The sequence below is a fragment of the Phascolarctos cinereus genome, unplaced genomic scaffold (assembly GCF_003287225.1).
Source record: "Phascolarctos cinereus isolate Bilbo 61053 unplaced genomic scaffold, phaCin_HiC Scaffold_7;HRSCAF=346, whole genome shotgun sequence".
Taxonomy (NCBI): Eukaryota; Metazoa; Chordata; class Mammalia; order Diprotodontia; family Phascolarctidae; genus Phascolarctos; species Phascolarctos cinereus.
Window position 1 is genome coordinate 167,393,361 of NW_027556180.1, and position 17,437 is coordinate 167,410,797.

Below are 17,437 nucleotides of genomic sequence, written 5' to 3' on the forward strand. Positions count from 1 at the left end.
ACTGGTTTACACTTTGTTTCTTCTTTATATTCTCTATGGCAGAAAGTATTGAGGTGATGCATAAAGTAGCAGAAGGGGAAGACAGAAATCCTAGGTAATACACAGATGTATAATTAGCCTGTGAATAACCAAGGATTGACTGTATATATAAATTGTTGAGTAAAAGTGTTAAAAATTAATTACAGGGACTTTTTTAGAGTGAATAAAATAACTACATTAATGGTTCCTTGGATACCAGAAAGTTATTGGAATGTTAGTCTTGTTAAAAACAGTTTAAAACTCTTTGATTTCAAATATTTCTTAAGAAACATTTTAACTTATGGTCTCAGAGAAATGAAGTCACATAGGATTGTATCTTCTGTAGTGCAAGATGCATTTTTCATAGTTATGAGATGTTGCCATAGAACATGCTCATGGCTTTGCTGCTTCTGGCTGCCTAAAGGGGATTGACTACTTATAATTTGCATACATCTACCAAAGTGCTACTTTGCCTCTCTATAATGTATTTCCATTATTCCTGTACAAGAAAAGCATTGGACATTGCATTGTTTTGTTTTGTTTTGTTTAATTAGTAATCAAAATACCAAGGATTGCTACAAAAAATTTGCTTTTATTCTTGAGACAGTAATGATGGAGGGATGAGTAGGTTGAAGCTCTTATGCTGTTATCTTGTGACAAATTTACCTAGACCACCTGATCATATTCAGTGTTGGGAAAAGTATCCATTTTTACTAAAAAGTTAGTAAAAGTGATATTTAAAATAAATTATGTACATTGCACATTATTAAAATCACTATATTCAATGTACTTTTGAACAAGGAGAAACTTTGTATGCTAAAACTATATCCTGTTAAAATTTGTTGCTATGGAATAATAGCCACCCACCTTACAGAATCTGCCTTCCTTTTTTCAACAAAATGGTCCTCTGCTTATTCTTGTTAAGGTTTGGAAGCTGAATTAACTTTGGTGTGACCAAGAGAAGGAGCAAAGAGACAGTTGTCTCTATGGTAGACTGTTAAAAACAAAAGGAGTCTTTGTTTAACTTTGGGTGTTTCTGCCACTGGAGGATTCCACCTCCTTACTTACCTCTTTCCCTGTTTTTTGTGTTTCTCTATCAGAATTGCCTGGGCAGCTGTACTTTAACCATTCCCTCCAGCTGCTCCTGAGGTCTTTTCTGTTCAGCCATTTTGTTCCTACTTGCTCTCAGTGTCCTCCTTTTAACATTAGCAACTTTGCTGCACACTTCTTTTCTTGATTCTGTTCTTTGGTGACAGTGCTCCCAATCAGGGTTCACATCCTAGTTAATAGAAGCACAAAATGTTTATGATGCAGCCACCTCCCATGGCTTTCAGTGTTGAGTATTTCTATTGGCTTAATTTTCATGAATTCCATTAAGGAGCTTGGCAACACCCACACAAAGTATGGCATGGGAGGTGGGGGAAAGAGAGGGAAGTGGACTCTGTTTAATTCCTTTCTTCACTCTGAAATTTTTACAGTGGTCATATATGAGAAGGTAAGTTTAGGCACCCCCCCCCCCAATTCATTAAGATGACTACTGTTGATTTCTAGTCTTGGCAGAGAGCTAGCTGAAGAAGTAAGGAAGTAAGTCAAAAATATTTTTAAATTATTTTGCAGCCTACTAATCTGTCCCCTTAATGACTGGGACACATTTTAATTAGCCATGTTTCTCTTTACAAATATTAAGTGAAACAGACTTATTTGTTGTGTATTATAAAATTTTAAATGTTATTGGTTAATGGTCAAGCATTTACAGAATTGTCTTTTGTAGTAGGACTTAATTTGATATTTTTTAAAGACTTAAAAATGAATAACAACTTAAAAAGTAAGTTTAAAAATTATTGTGATCTAATTTTATTCTTAAAGATATGATCTAGTTTTATTTTTCTAGCCTTTATTCTACGTTATGCTTAGAGTATGAAAACCCAGGCAGAAATAAGGATAGATGAGCTTTGATGCCTTTTTTGTTAACAATATTTTCTCTTTTCCTTCTCTTCCCATCACCTTTTTTGCTTTTGTTTCATGTTTTTTGGTTGTGGCTATTCCTGTATGTTCTCCTCCTCATCCCACCTCTGCCTATCCACATCTGCCATTTCATTTCACCCACCCGTCCTTAGCATGGCAAGGCACTGACCTGATGCATAATCACGTCTTGGCTGATGATGACCAATCAAGTCTAGACTCCTTGGGTCGTCGCAGTAGCCTTTCTCGTTTGGAGCCTTCAGACCTCTCGGAAGACTCTGACTATGACAGTATATGGACAGCCCATAGTTACAGAATGGGTTCTACATCTCGTAAGAGCTGTTGCTCATATATCTCTCACCAGAACTAATGCACTTCTGAGCTTTTCTTAACAAATGCTTGTTGTATCACAGCCTGCTTTTCTTAGATGTTTTCTCGCTGTTCCTTGTCTCTTTTTAATGTGATATTTTAACAGCTTTTGAGAGCATTTCTAATATTTTCCATTGTACATGGTGGAGGCTTGATTGCCGACTTAAATACACATTCAAATACCTGACTACTGAAGGGAGACCGTATATTCACTTAAGGATATACTTGAGTTGGTTTGTTGTTGTTGTTGTTGTTGGGTTTTTTGTTGTTGTTGTTACTTTACTATTATTGATAGCTGTTGATTTGTAGCTCCCAATGGTTTGTTTTTTTGACCATGTCAGTGTAGCAGCTGTTTCCTTTTTTTTGGATACAGTAGTGTGAACGTTTTGTATTTTGTACTGAAACCGTACAGGTTTGTGATCTAAGTGCCAGCAATATGGAGATACTTTTTAGCCTTATTATGGTTCAGTTTTCTATGTATGATAAACACACAGGTTAAGCAGGCATGGAATAAAATAGCAGTGAGAAAGATAAAAATGTTCAGTGAAAGTACTATAACATTAATTCAGATGTCCATGGATCGGAACAATCTGCCAAGACCATTTGGTAGCATCATGAGCCTTCTTTACACTGCTAGCATAGTTCTTTGCCTTGACAGGTATGAATGAAGAAGGATCTACTTCCTAAGGTGAGGTTGTATATCTTCACTCCACAGAACTCCATCCTTCGTGGTGTGGTCCTGGGAAAACATTATTTGTGTTTATCCTAATATTCCCTGTTTGGCCATAGTATGAAAGTTCTCCAGGTGAAGATATTGTGAACGTCATTAAGTGCCCAGTTGTTGCAAAGCATTCCCTGGTCCCTCCCTTAGGCAACCACCACCGCTGACCCAAGTGAGAATAATTCCTGCCAAATGCTACCAGTGATATGGGTACACATATTGCCAAAAGTTGAGGTTCTGAAAGTTTACTCATTTAGCCTCTGAAATTCGCAGGTAGACTGTGCTCAGGCTGGCCTTAGGTAGGTATACTTAGAGATCAGATGCTTTGGCTTCAGTCATAGCTTTGGCTGCACCCTTGACATATGTATTTACTGTGTATGTAATAGCCATGAACACACATTTATTTGTTTTCAGCAAACAACAGCAGTGAAACCTTATTACAGCAATCCCATACACATGTAAAATCCTTCCTATAATGGGATGTTTAGGGCTGTCCTAGAAGTCAGAAGGTTGCAATGCAGTTCACAATTAAGAAAAAATATTTTTAGAACTTAAGAAAAAGAAAAAATAGAAAATATTTCCCTGGTCTCTTGGGATTTGTTGTAAGAGGGTTTCACTGGCCCCACTCAGACTCTCAATTTTTGCTTCACACAGAACTGAATGTGATAGCACCATTACATTCAGTTGTAGCTTTCAAATCTGCATCTGGGTCATTACTAGAGGGAAATATGTGTTCTCTTCAAGTGATAATGCATTTGGTGTCAAAATAGAACCATAGTGTTGTTTTTAAGTATTTACGGAAATCATCAGGAAACAAAGTGGTATAATAAATGAAGAATAACATTTGAGCATTTTCATTTTTTCCTTTCCTTAGGGTGGCTGTAATTCCAGGTGACTGTAATCTGCCTGTCCCTTTATATCCCTTCCAAGCCCCCAAGCATATCTACACATGCACAAATCTATGGATTCAGTGTCCTGGTTTTCTTTTTTATAGAGCTCTAGCACAATTTATACACATTTCTTTCCTGGACGGTGGAGCCTGTTGCTCACCAGCCCAAAGGTGCTAATGAATCTCTGCCAGACCTGAGAGAAAAATCCAATAGACTTAGAACTTCGTGTTTTAATGTGATATGAGTTGATTGTACAAGGAAGGTGAGTCTTAATGAAATAATTTAGCAAAGCTGCTCATCTAAGAAATTTCAGTTGGCTGCAGTATAGCCACTGATTTATTTACTTTCCCAGTATTTTCCTATTTTAAAGAAGGTTGGCCAGTGCAAATTAAAAAGTTCACCCCAAAAAATTTTTTTAAGAACCCAGAATCCTTTATTCATATTCCAAGATGATCAGGTTTATGTATGCAGTTAATTTACATGGAGAATTGAATTTTCTAAGAAAGTCAACAGTACTACAATATTTGTGCACACTTTGTAATTTAGTTTTATTTTAATTTTCATATCACAGATCTTTTTATAGTATCTAACTTGTGGGGCAAATATTTATTAATGCTTTCTGCATTGTTTTCAAGGCCATTACTTAAAGAACTCTGTTATATGTCTGTTTACTATGTAACTGTACCGATTATCACAATATTGAAATATAGTTCCTGAACTTGAATTTTTCTTTATAACACTAAGGAACTTTTTGGTAATAGAGATCTGAAGTTTTTATTGATGCTTTATGCACCAAAATCTTTCTTTGTCATAGAAATTAATTAACATCATTATGGTTACATTTTTTGTTGAAGCTAAGATCACTATAGAGTAAGAAAAATCTGGTGGGGTGGGGTTTTTTTGTTTTGTTTTGTTTTGGGGGGGTGTTTTAGTTGTCCTTTGAGTTTTTAATTTGTTTTGTTTTTGTCTTACACCATGAACTGTTGTGAACTGGTTTAAAAGTATTAGTGCTGCAGGCTTTAACAAACTTACAAAAAGATATACCAGTGTGTCAATGGTGGTATGCAGTCCAAAGGTTCAGTGTTTCTATTTTTGTGGAACTTAAGCTGATAATAGTACCTTATGTTTATGCAATTCTGTAATATATGTGTACAGTTAGTATAATAATGAACAAATGAAGAATATGAATTAGAAGATAGGTGTGAGCCATTGTCAGTACTTTTACACATGGCTTAAATGATGTTTCCAATGAATTAGTATTTACCATAAATTCACATCATGATCTATTACTTGAGTGTTTTGCATAAAGTTGCCAAAACACAGTAACATGTACATAGTGACATAAAGCATTGAAATATATATACATATACATTTATATATTGTCGATTTCATTTGTGAATGGGAAAAGCCATCTTTTAGTAGGTGACTGCCGTTTGAGACTATGAATTGGATGTATATTTGAATGTTGCATTGTATTGTACAGTATGCATATTATTGTTTGTGGTTGCATATGGCAATGAAGTGTTTGTTTTATAAAAAAAAAAGACATCTGTTATGTACAGTTGAAATAAATTTTGCATTTGCTAGCCTGTGGCTTTTAATATTTAATTGTCACATGGGGGAAAAACAGAATAGCTTAAAGTTTTATATTATTTGGCTGTTCTCTTAAAAATCACATTGTGTAAATGAAAGCCAGATGATAAAGCATTTTTTAAAAGCCCTCCCTGGCAGTAGAGTTTACATTTTCTCAGAGTTAAAGGTGTTCTAGATAACGTTTGGTCATTCCTTTCACTTTATTAGTTCTTCCATAAATATATCTAATTTTTTCTTTCAAAAATAATTCAACCATGAAAAAGTTTGATCTTCTACAGAAAATACACTTCCCTCCCCGCTCCCATTTGCCATAAATAGAGATAGGAACAACTTTTTAAAAAAAAAATTTATGAGACAAAGTCCTTGCAGGTTCTCTCTGACATTGATTAAGAAGGTGGGAGAGATGGATAAAAATAAATAGAAGGAGTCACTCACTAAGAGGATGTTAGACTTTGGCCAGAGACCAAAAAGAGTTAGCATTTTATTATAACCTTACCTATCTGCCATGTCTATGTTAGCACCTGGAGAATTTTTATTAAAGAATTAGGTTCCTCTATCAAATTAACAAGGTAATACTATTTCCTTTTTAAGAAAATAAATTAAAGTAGATGAATATTAGAAATATTAGTATTCAAAGACATTTCACATTTATAATGCTTTAATAATTTTGCCACTCTTGTAAGGATCTCTCTGATCTCAGCTGCGTAAACAACTGCTTAGAAACTCAAGTCTGTTTTAGGCTGTGGTTCTACCACAAACCTGTTTTGAAAATGGGAATTGCATTCTGTTAAATCTCTGGCTATTAAAGAGTTTAGTAAAATAGTATTGTTTTCTAATAGAGTTTAGTGAAAAGTACATTGGCCTGGGAGTTAGGCCACAGTGTAGCCTTAGGCGGGCCGCTTCAGCTCTCTTAGTCTGTTTGTTCATTTGTGAAATAAGGGAATTGGGCTAGAGGATCTTCCAAGTCTCTTCTTCCTCTGAAGTTTTGTGAGTCTGTAATTGACTGTTTGAATTTACTCTTTCTCCCTAAAACCAGTTTTGTCTAGGTTTGTATAAACACAGCTTCCTAGGATTAGAGATGATATTTTTCAAAATTATTTACGGCATTTTTTGGAGGGTGAGTTTTAATTCATCTGTCTAATACAAATTTAGAGGGAAATCACTGTGACAACATCTAAAATTTTAACACTAATTTTAATCCCCCCTTTTTAAATCATTTTACAAGGTACTTTCTCAGCTTGTCAACTTTTTAAAAGTTTGTCTAAGAAATTAACCATTGTACTTGCTTGTCAGTGTAACATAGTAATGGCTGTTGTTATTATTTACCTTATGTAGCACTTTAAATGTTTACAAATACTGAAAAATATTGCCTCATTACTTTAATGAGGTCAAATTTAGAATTTCATAATTTGCAGTACTTCAGGAAGTATATTAAGAAGGACAAATTATAATTATCTTGGGAACTTTCTGTCTTAATAATTTAAATCTTCCCATAAAAACTTCTTCTCCAGCCACTTTCTGAAAACTGACATTTTAGATAACAAGTTGGTTTTTTTGTTTTGATTTGGTGAGGCAGTTGGGGTTAAGTGACTTGCCCAGGGTCACACAACTAGTCAGTGTCATGTGTCTGAGACTGGATTTGAACTCATGTCCTTCTGACTTTAAGGCCAGAGCTCTATCCACTGCACCACCTAGCTGCCCCTTAAAGGACAGTTTTGAAGAATCAAATACCTGTAGCTGAAAGAAATGAATCGCCCATAGAAGTCCAGTGTCACGGTTATGTATTGCCGTTCTTATGCATACATTTGTGTTCATGTGCACATATGAATGTACAAAGGCTTTAGAATGCATATGGAGCATAAGTAACAATGGAAGCTAACGGAGTGTGTGTATTAATGAGCACCTCTTAGGAGATTTTATTTTTTAAAACAAGATAGCATATATTGCTAATTGAAAGCTAAGATTTCCTATATTTTAGGGAGATTTTTGTTTTTCCTTTAAGAATTCCTGTGGCAAAATATATTGTCTCAAAATGTGTAAACACTAGTATTTTTATTAGTTAATCCTCATAATACCAGTTCTCCAAAGTAAATTGGTACTGTCATTACATTTTTAGATATAAAGAAACTGAGTCATAGAGGTTAAGTGATTTGATCAATGTTTTCGAGGAAAAAAAAACCCAAAACATTCACCCTTCCTATATGAAATAACGCTTTACCATGGTTCACATAATAGTCTCATTTGAAGACAAATGGCAGATACCAGTTGTAATTTTTTTTTGAAAGCAGTATGTAAAAAACCAGTTTGATCCAAGCCATTCAGCAGAGAAGACCTAGAAATCTAGGCCATTCCATAATTCAAAATCCATCATAGCCCCGTGAAATAACTTGAATTAAGCTTGGAAACATGTATTTTATATAGCAGCCACAGTGTTCTCAAACACTACAGTGTGAAATCATCTTTTTAAAAAAAGTTTTTATTATCCTGTTCCATTTTGAGGATGTGTGGAATTACAAATTGAATATAACATAAATACAAAACAGGTGCTCTTTTGATTTGAACACAGTGCAGGGATCCTGTAGAATGTAAATTGGGTTACTGATAACAGTGGGAAAATCTGTGCGGCTGAGCTTTCTATTCCATTAAATACTAACTTTGTCAGTCTTTGGATACTGTTTGGATGATTAAGAGACTGTTCCCCTCCTACATATGTAGAATAGCCATGTGAATCCTGTGCACATTTGGTATATATTTGTGGGAAAATAAAAAACATTGAATTCCTATGGTAATGAGACTAACACTTTTTTTTCATATTAAAGGTACAGGATCCCCTTTAGTCTTCTGAATTCTTAATCTGAATTCTGGATCAGGGTTGTTGTGAGGGTCAAAAGAAATAACCTGTAACACACTTTGATCATCATCATTATTGTTATTATTAATCTAGCAATTATGCTTTCCCTTGTCACTTGTTTCTGATGCCGCTTTCTGTGGCAGCCTCTTTCCATGTGGTTTTATGGCCCAGCTGCATTCCCATTAGCAGAGTGGGGGCTTTCTAGTTAAAGATGTTGTAGAAGAGAAATTTTGAGATATCTCTTACATCTGCCAGTCTGAGGAATGAAGGACTCAAATGTATAACAAATCTGGAGGGTTTTTTTTTTTAATTAATGTCAAAAAATCACTCCTAGAATTGGTCGCTTTTGGAAGGTTTTAAGACATAGACTAAATTACCGTTAGGGTGATTGTTACATGTTTCCTTAGTGAGTATATAAAAGAACATTGTGTATTTTTTCTGTAAAGGTGGGTAGTGTGAATGAGGCAACAGTTTGCTATTCCAAACAAAAGTGTGATATAACAATTGGAATACAACATGACATTTTTCTTTCCAAGAACTTTAGCAGGAGGGTCATCCTTGAGATAACATTTAAATAATATAGTAATAATAAATAATATACCAGAAAATTAGGTTTGATGTATTCAAAATTGTATTCCTTTCTCACTTTTACAGGGCTTAGTTATTTCCAGGCATCAGATATAGGTCTAAAGACTGCATGTGATAGCACTGAAATTATTCTAAATGCTTCTGAAGCTTCTTTCCTTATTGTTTGTTTGTTTTTTTAAAGCAAAACGTGACTAGAGTTACTGCTGAACAACACCTAATAATGTTTCAGAGTGCATAGCAGTGCCCCCAGATAATCTATGCTAAAGATATGAATGATTAAAGAATATCTTTATGTAGTAGGAGCATCTTATGAAGTCTCTGAATTTATGTGTCAATGGTTGCTGAATCCTTTGATTCATTCAGAAGAGCAGAAACTTAAAATTAAGACACAAGTCACTGTGTCTTCTTTGAAATCGATGATAATACAGTGACCTTTTGGTTTTATGTGGATTTTTTTTAAAAAAATAACATCTAGCACAGTTCTGTGACCACAACGGTGTTCAATAAATGTTCAAGATAACTGATTAATGAAAACAAAGAATGGCAGTCCTGAAATTGAAGGGCCCAAAATGAAGCAGTTTACAACATTACTTTCTAAACAGATAGTTCCCTATATTTGTCAGGCCACATATTTTAAAAAGTTTATAACTGCCACAGTTCCTCTTGTGGTAGTTTTTTTATTAGACAAATCACAGTTTTTCTCAGTCTTACGTGTATATAATAATTTTTAGAGGTATGTAAAATTATAAATATATGTTGTCTTGTACTAATACTTTCTAAAGCATTGTCATAATTGTAATTTTTTCTTAATTTAAAAAAGATTTAGTTGTTGTCATCTCACACATCTGCCATTTCCCCATTTAAAAAAAAAGTAATATCTGCCCTAATTGGGCTTTTCAAAATAATGCAGACTTCATTCTTCAACATACATTTATTAAGCACCTGCTGTGTGCCAAGGCACTGTGCTAGATGCTAATTGGATTAGCATCCCTAATCTGTTGATTATATCCCATTTTCTTATTTTTTTTATTTAGACAATTGCTTACATTCCTGCGAATTTATAAAATAATTTACAAGGAACCACTAAACTAAATTGGATTTTTTCCAACTAAAATGCCACGATAGTTCCATATGCCTTTTTAAGCTTTATTTTAGATTTAAAGTTTTTAATGGTCTGTATATGTGTGTTTTTTTAAATGTATATTACTATGGCCAATATGTATGTTTGTGTATTTTTTTTAAAATGTGTATACCAGATTGATGTTGCTGTCAAGGGCAGCAGTATGGCCCAAAGTTTTTTTTATTCATTCCCTAATGAAAAAAATCAGTTTTAAATAAAAGCCCATGACAAGTTTTCTGTCTAAGATGATCTAAAGGATTGGTTTTTCTTTTTCCTTTGCACTGTCAGGGAAGAATCTTAGAGGGAGTAGAGAAAGGAAAATGGTGCCCTGGCGTGGAGTTGGTTCCAAATGACATAAGTGCAATAGACTGAGATTCCAATGGAAATATTGTAGATTATACAAAATGGATGGCCCTGAGAATTATAGTAGTTGAGATCTTGTAAATGTCAAATCCTTTTGCTTAGTATTGGCACCGTACTTACTTTGAAATTTTTCTTAATAATCCTAGGTTCCCGTAAAGAATCTGCTCCCCAAGTTCTGCTTCCAGAAGAGGAGAAAATTATAGTGGAAGAAACTAAAAGTAATGGTCAGACTGTGATAGAGGAAAAGTAAGATGTTTTCCAACAGTTCAAAGAGGGTTGCAAATTTACATTTTGATACCTGCCTGCTACCTCTACCCCCATTCCATTCCCTGGATGGGCCTAGCACTATCAATGGTGAAGTCTGATGAGGGTGGGCTTATAATTATAAAAGCTTTACTGTACTTCCACAGGCTGAATCTTGCTTTGGATAAGAATTCTGCCATTTACACAAATCAGTAGAGTTTTTTAAACTCTTCCAGTTCAGTTGTCAACATTATAACATTGGAAAAATTAAGATTTAAGAGTATAACAGGGGTGGGGAACCTGCAACCTTCTGGCCACATGTGGCTTTCTAGGTCCTAGGGTGTGGCGTTTTGACTGAGTCCAAGTTTTACAGAACAATTCTTTTATTATGGGGATTTGTTCTGTGAAGTTTGGATTCAGTCAAAGAGCCACACTTGAGGACCTAAAGGGCCACATGTAGCCTGGAGACCACTGGTTCCCTGGGGCAGCTAGGTGGCGCGGTGGATGGAGCACCGGCTCTGATGTCCGGAGAACCTGAGTTCAAATGTGATCTCAGACCAAACACTTGACACTTACTAGCTGTGTGACCCTGGGCAAGTCACTTCACCTGAATTGCCTAAAAATAAAAAAATTAGAAAAAGAGACCACAGGTTACCCATCCTTGGTAGAGCAACAACATTGACTTAGTTAGCAAATACTCTGACAGGTACACTCTTGGCTAAGCATTTTAATATAACTGCTAAACCTAATACATTTTTTAATGTATCAAATCATATTTTATTTTCAGGAGTCTTGTTGACACAGTGTATGCATTAAAAGATGAAGTCCAAGAATTAAGACAGGTGGGTAACAACTATACCTTAGTCATATGTGTAGTCAGAAAAAGAAAATCCATTATAAATACACACATCCTTAAATATGCATAGATAATCATGTCTTCAGGTATTTTGATGTTTTAAAAAAATATTTCACGTACCTATTAAAGAGAGGGAAAGAGGGCTCACTATTTTTTTTTTCATAAAAAGGCCCAAGCCATCCAGCAATCTCAAGTGGTTCTCTCTAGCAATGTAGTTGAGGCTGGTGACTGCAGAAAAAAAAAGCCACTCATCCCAAACTTAGCCTGTTAGATATGTCTTGGGGTGCCGGGATAAGGATAGAAAATAGCCCAGATCCTACAAAAAGGTTCCATAGTTCTTTGCACTTACTCAGATTGTGATCCATCTAGTTTAATTGTAATCCCTAAGTGATTGTCTACTTGAAAATATCCAGTAAAGGGGAATGCACTGTCTCTTAAGGCAGCCTATTCTGCTTTTGAGTAAGTGTGTTTTTTGGTACCACTTATTTTTTGATAACAAGGGCCTATTGTAATTATTAGAGGACCAGCTCTAATTGTTAGGAAGTTTTTCCTTAAATTGAAACTTAATCTGTATCTCTATATCTTCCACCCATTTTTCTTCCATTATCCTACTTATCCATCATCTGGGAATAAATAGAATGAGTCTAATCCCTTTTGTACAAAATAGCCCTTTTCATTCTCCGTCTTAGTCCTACAGTTATAAGGTTGCATTTTATTATGGTCTAGACTTGTGCTTCTATTGGTATGTGAAACTCCTAATGCTTAAACTCCTATCAACGCAGATCAGCTCTCCTGGAAACTAGTCTTATGGTTGCTTAGACTTGCTTGGGGGACTAAGTGACTAAATAACTTGGCATTATATGTCAGAGGTTACCTAACTCTGAGACCAGCTTTGTATTCATATGAGGTTATGTGGGCAGCAAAATTTGTCATAAGATGAAAATTTTGACTAACAAACTAACCAGTTATATGATTACTTTTCCCTCAGACATTCTACCAAGCTTCACTCTAGTATCCTTGCCTATTCTAGCCTCCTTACCCCCCCAAATTGCCAGTATCCCACTGATTATTCACAGGACTTAAAAAAGAGAATAATTTGACTAAAAAAAGCATTAAGAGAGGAACTTTAGAAAATAAATGAAATCCTAAAATATTTTTGTAACATTGATCTTTTTTCATCATGCTATGAAAATCAAACATATCATGAAGGGTGTTGTATCATTCTATCATACAAGTGAGGTCTTGGGAAAAATTGAGCCCCTTCAAAATAAATCAATACTTGATTCATTCTTTGTTCAAATTATAACTTATAATAATTCTGTCTTGTTTTCCAAGATAAAGCCCAGTTAAGACCTTTATTCTTATCAATTTTGAGGGGATTCACTTTATGTGACCTTTTTCTGATACCATTTATTTTTGAATAATGATTCTGCTGGAAGATTGCTATCATTTCTCACCTTCCAACTCTAAGTGTTCTCTTCTCCAGGTTAAATATCTCCAGTTCTTTCAATTAATCCTCTTTTTGTATGGTTTCCAGTTCTTTCACCATCCTTTTCTCCTATCCCTGCAGCTCTCCAATTTGCCATTGTCCCTCCTAAAATTAAGTCTTAGGAACTGAGTATGATATTTCAGCACCATTGGTACAGCAGACACTATGGCATTCACTGTAGCCTATCACATTAGCTTTTTTTGGCTATTATTTCACACTGTTTACTTATTGAGTTGGAAGTCTTCCAAAAAACCCAGATCTTTTCATATGAACTATTTTCCAGATGCACCCCCACCCCTATGTTGTACAGTATTTGTACAGTTAATTTTTAAAATTCAAGTATGGGACTTTACAAGGGCAGCTAGGTGGTTCAGTGGATAGAGTGCCTGGCCCAGAGTCAGGAAAATTCATCTTCCTGAGTTCAAATGTGGCCTCAGATTCTTACTAGCTGTATGACCCCGGGGAAGCCATTTAACCCTTTTTACCTCAATTCTTTATCTATAAAATGAGCTGGAGAAGGAAATGGCAAAACACTCTATTATCTTTTGCAAATGGGATCGTGAAGAGTCAGAGACAACTGGAGTGACTGAACAATGACAAAAATAGGATTTTACATTTGTTGCTATTTAATCTCATTAGATTTGGCACAGTGTTCTAAGCGGTGTTTTTGGATCTTGACTCAGTCACCCAAAAGTATTCGCTGTTCCAGTATTCCAGCTTGATGTCACCTAGAAATTTCATAGGCATGTGGTTTATGCCTTTATTTATGCTATTAACAAAAATGTTGAAAAGCACAGAGCCCAAAACAGATCATTGGAACACTCTGTTGGAGTCTTCCTTCTAAGTTGACATCAACACATTAATTACTCATATATAGGGGGTTCTGGCATTCAGCTAGTTTGGAATGCACCTAACTGTACTATCATAGAACTTTTCCCATTGTTCACAAAATGACTCAAGAGACTACTAAATACTTTGTATAAATCCAATTTTGATTTCTATGATCTTTGCCTGATCTACCATCTACTACCACTGTTAAAAGGGAAAGTGAGGCTCATCTGCAATTGACTATTTTTTATAAAATCATACGCTTCTTTAGCGATCACCACTTCCTTTCCTAAATGCTCTCAAGGTATCTTTTTATTAATATGTTCTTTTAAGTTTTGCCGGGAATGGAAGTCAGCCTCATTACTTTATGGTCTACAGACTCCATTCTCTTTCCTTTTTAAAAAATTAAGACAATGTTTACTGGTCTGCTGCCTTACAGCACCTCTCCCCTTCCTCTTTGATTTTTTCAAAAACCACCAGTAGGAGTTCAGCAGTCACAGCCAGTTTTCAATATTTTGGGTTATAGTCTTTCTAACACAGATGATTTAGAACTCATTGAGGACAATTAGGACACTCCCCTACTATTTCCTTATTCACCTTGGGTTTCAACTTCCTCTTACCCATTTTTGTCCTGTTTTTCTCAGTCTAAAGCTCACTCTCAGCAGAAAAACTGAAGCTGAAAAAAGTTGAGGAGCAATGCATTTTCTTCATTTTCTCATCATCATCCCATCCACCCTAAGTGGTGGCCTGATTTTTTTCTTTTCTTTGCCTCAAAACATACCTAAAGTGCCCTTTTCTTTTTTCTTTTTTTTGTCCTTCTCTACCCGACTCAGCTCAACCTGAATGTTAATACTTTTGATACTGTTGTATTATTCCTGTAGAACCATACCAGTGTTTTATATTTTCACCCACAATTCTGTTTTCTGTACATTGCTTTTAAAAATCAGAATCATTCAACTTATTTCCTGTTAATTCCCTTATTGTACTATTTGGATAGTTCTTTTTCATATTTGAAATATTTTATGTTTGTGACTTCAGAACTTCATTCTGGAGACCTCCTCATTCTTTCAGGGTTATTTTTCCTTCTAGAATTTTAGGCTATAACATCTTACTTATTTTTTCTGAAAACCCTTTGCCATCTGCTTGAGCAGAATCTAAGACAGGGTGGGGAACCTGTGGCCTTGAGGCCACCCTTTGACTGAATCCAAACTTCAGAGAACAAATCCTCTAAATAAAAGGATTTGTTCTGTAAAATTTGGACTCAGTCAAAAGGCCGCCCCCAAGGACCTAGAAGGCCACAAAGTGGCCACAGGTTCCCCACTCCCAGATTAAAAGTGTATGTCAGATTATGCCTGTCTTTCCTCTCATTTTCTGTCATGAATTCTAGAATGGTTAGGTCTCTTGCATTAGGATTTCACCTTGTTTATTACCAGTACTTTATCTGTCTGCCTGCCTGTCTATCTGTCTATCTATCTATCTATCTATCTATCTATCTATCTATCTATCTATCTATAGATATAGATATATAGATATTTACCTGTGAGGACATAAATTTCATTCCTGTATCTCTTCTAGGATGTTGGCTTCTATGAATTACTGATCCATTCTGCTGATATTCTTCTTTTATTGTGTCTACTACGCTTTTTAGTATCTGGTTTGGTAGATTAAAGTAGGCAATTTCTCCCTACCTCTTCACTTTCTTAAAACCCTTTTGACCAGGAGCTTAAGACAAATGCTTTTGTTTTTTGTCTTACCAATTTTCATTACAATTCAGTCTGTTCCTGGACTATCTGTCATTCCTATGTGTAAGCCATGGTTTAGAAATCCAAGTCCTATTCTCAGATACCATCTTCTTAACTAGCTGTTCACTTCCCGATTCTGCCTTTCTTTTCTTCTGCGTTCAGTTAGCAACAATGATGAAAACACTTCATATATCCCTAAGGTCTTCATTTTTTTCCCTGCAACTTCATAATACTCAGCCATGCTTCCTAGGTTTATTTGGCAGGGTTAATATTATTTCCTTATGAAAATCACTAGAACTAGGTAGCTGTTGTCAGATTTATTAAGGCTTCTGAAGAAGCTTTCCAACACATCTTGGATATTTGCTCCCAGAAAACACCTTTGCCGTTCATGTTAGGTTAACAAATGATCTCATTGATAGCCCTCGTGAGGAAGTTACCAGTCACCACCACTTATCTCTTCTTTTCCCTGCTACTGGATGAACTGTCCTGGTGGTGCTTGCAGATCTGCAGTAGCTTTCTTTGATGCACAAGAAACCACTTCTTGTTCAGAGGGTGTAGCTCTTTTCTCTAAAAACAGATGCTCACCCAGCTATGAAACACCTCCAAATATTCATTGCTACTTCTGCTTTCCTTCCTTATCTATGCTAGTTCTTCCACCCTGTAGCCAAGCAGAGTTTAGAGATTCCCCTCTGAATCTTCAGGTTCTTTTTCTTTTTGAAGGAAAATTTTATGGGTTTTTTTTTAATAAAATAGAAAGTAGAGACAGGTTTCTACTGCCTTTTCACTGTCTCAAGTAGGGAGAGCCACATGTATTTTTTAAAATATAGCTGTTTTTTGTCTTTAATAGAAACACAAACATAGCCCCTCCTGCTCAGGTGACTGCAAAATTCCTCTTGCTGTAAGTGAAGTTCTTTTAGCAGTGCTCAGTCACTAGGGCCTCTTGAATGCAGTTTGCTTTTTATGGTGGATGTTGCCAAGCTTTCTTTGACTGGCATTTAGCAGCTTTCTTCCAAAAGCCTCAGTGAAACAGAAACTACTTTTGTTGTCAAAGAAGGTCTGAAACATAACTCCGTACCCCTTTTACACCCTTATTTTTTCCGTCCTCTTTTCATGAGTTACAGATCCTCTGCAGCAGCTGAAAAAAATGCCAGGCCAAAAGGTATCTGAAATGTGTCAGAGAAGATTAGCTTAGTAACTCTGATGCTAGAATCCCTAGCTTATTTAGATCCAGAGAGGATAAGATTTAAAGCCACAGGGCTCACATGAAACTATAGGACCCGGAGCACCATATCAGAGAAACTGTTCGGAAATGCCCACTTATTTGGTTTATGAAGCCTCATCCTCATACGTTACTTATGCTTAGTGAGAGTGTGTCACTCCTGCCCCGCAGGATTATTTCTCCCCAGCCCCAGCATTCTAAAGAAATGATACTTACTTAGCAAATTAGCTAGGTGGACAGGTACTTAACCTTCATCATGGCCTTTTAAAAGAACTGTTTAAAAGAACATTCTCAGTATGTGTTAAATTGTGGCCTCTTGTGCCCATTTCTACAGTCAAAATAGAAGAAACAGCATTTTACTTTTGGAGAAAATAGTAACCTTATTGCTTGTTCACATTGTTTTCTCACTAGGGCCAGATTTATAGTCTTATCTGAGAATGAACTATTATTGAACAGCCATTCCATTACTCACAGTATGGCACATCATTACTTTGATTCCTTTGCAAAGTGCTTGTTGGTAATTGTGAATAAGAAAGGAGCAGGATGTAGGCACATAGTATATCATCTTATTTTTAGCCTTCTCAT

The 17,437-nt window shown here is 35.6% G+C and overlaps 1 protein-coding gene across 5 annotated transcripts in view; it reads left to right on the forward strand.

Annotated features, from left to right (window-relative positions):
• The window catches only part of ARHGEF7 (Rho guanine nucleotide exchange factor 7), a 310,976-nt gene that overhangs the window by 290,026 nt on the left and 3,513 nt on the right, over positions 1-17,437 (forward strand). For 4 of the 5 annotated variants that reach the window (XM_020965124.2, XM_020965122.2, XM_020965126.2 and 1 more), the window contains 2 exons: positions 10,622-10,721; positions 11,506-11,560. In XM_020965124.2, coding sequence (XP_020820783.1) covers positions 10,622-10,721; positions 11,506-11,560 — 155 coding nt within the window. Of the gene's footprint in view, positions 1-2,135; positions 2,313-10,621; positions 10,722-11,505; positions 11,561-17,437 lie in introns of all 5 variants that reach the window. The other variant, XM_078147326.1, reaches the window with a different exon arrangement.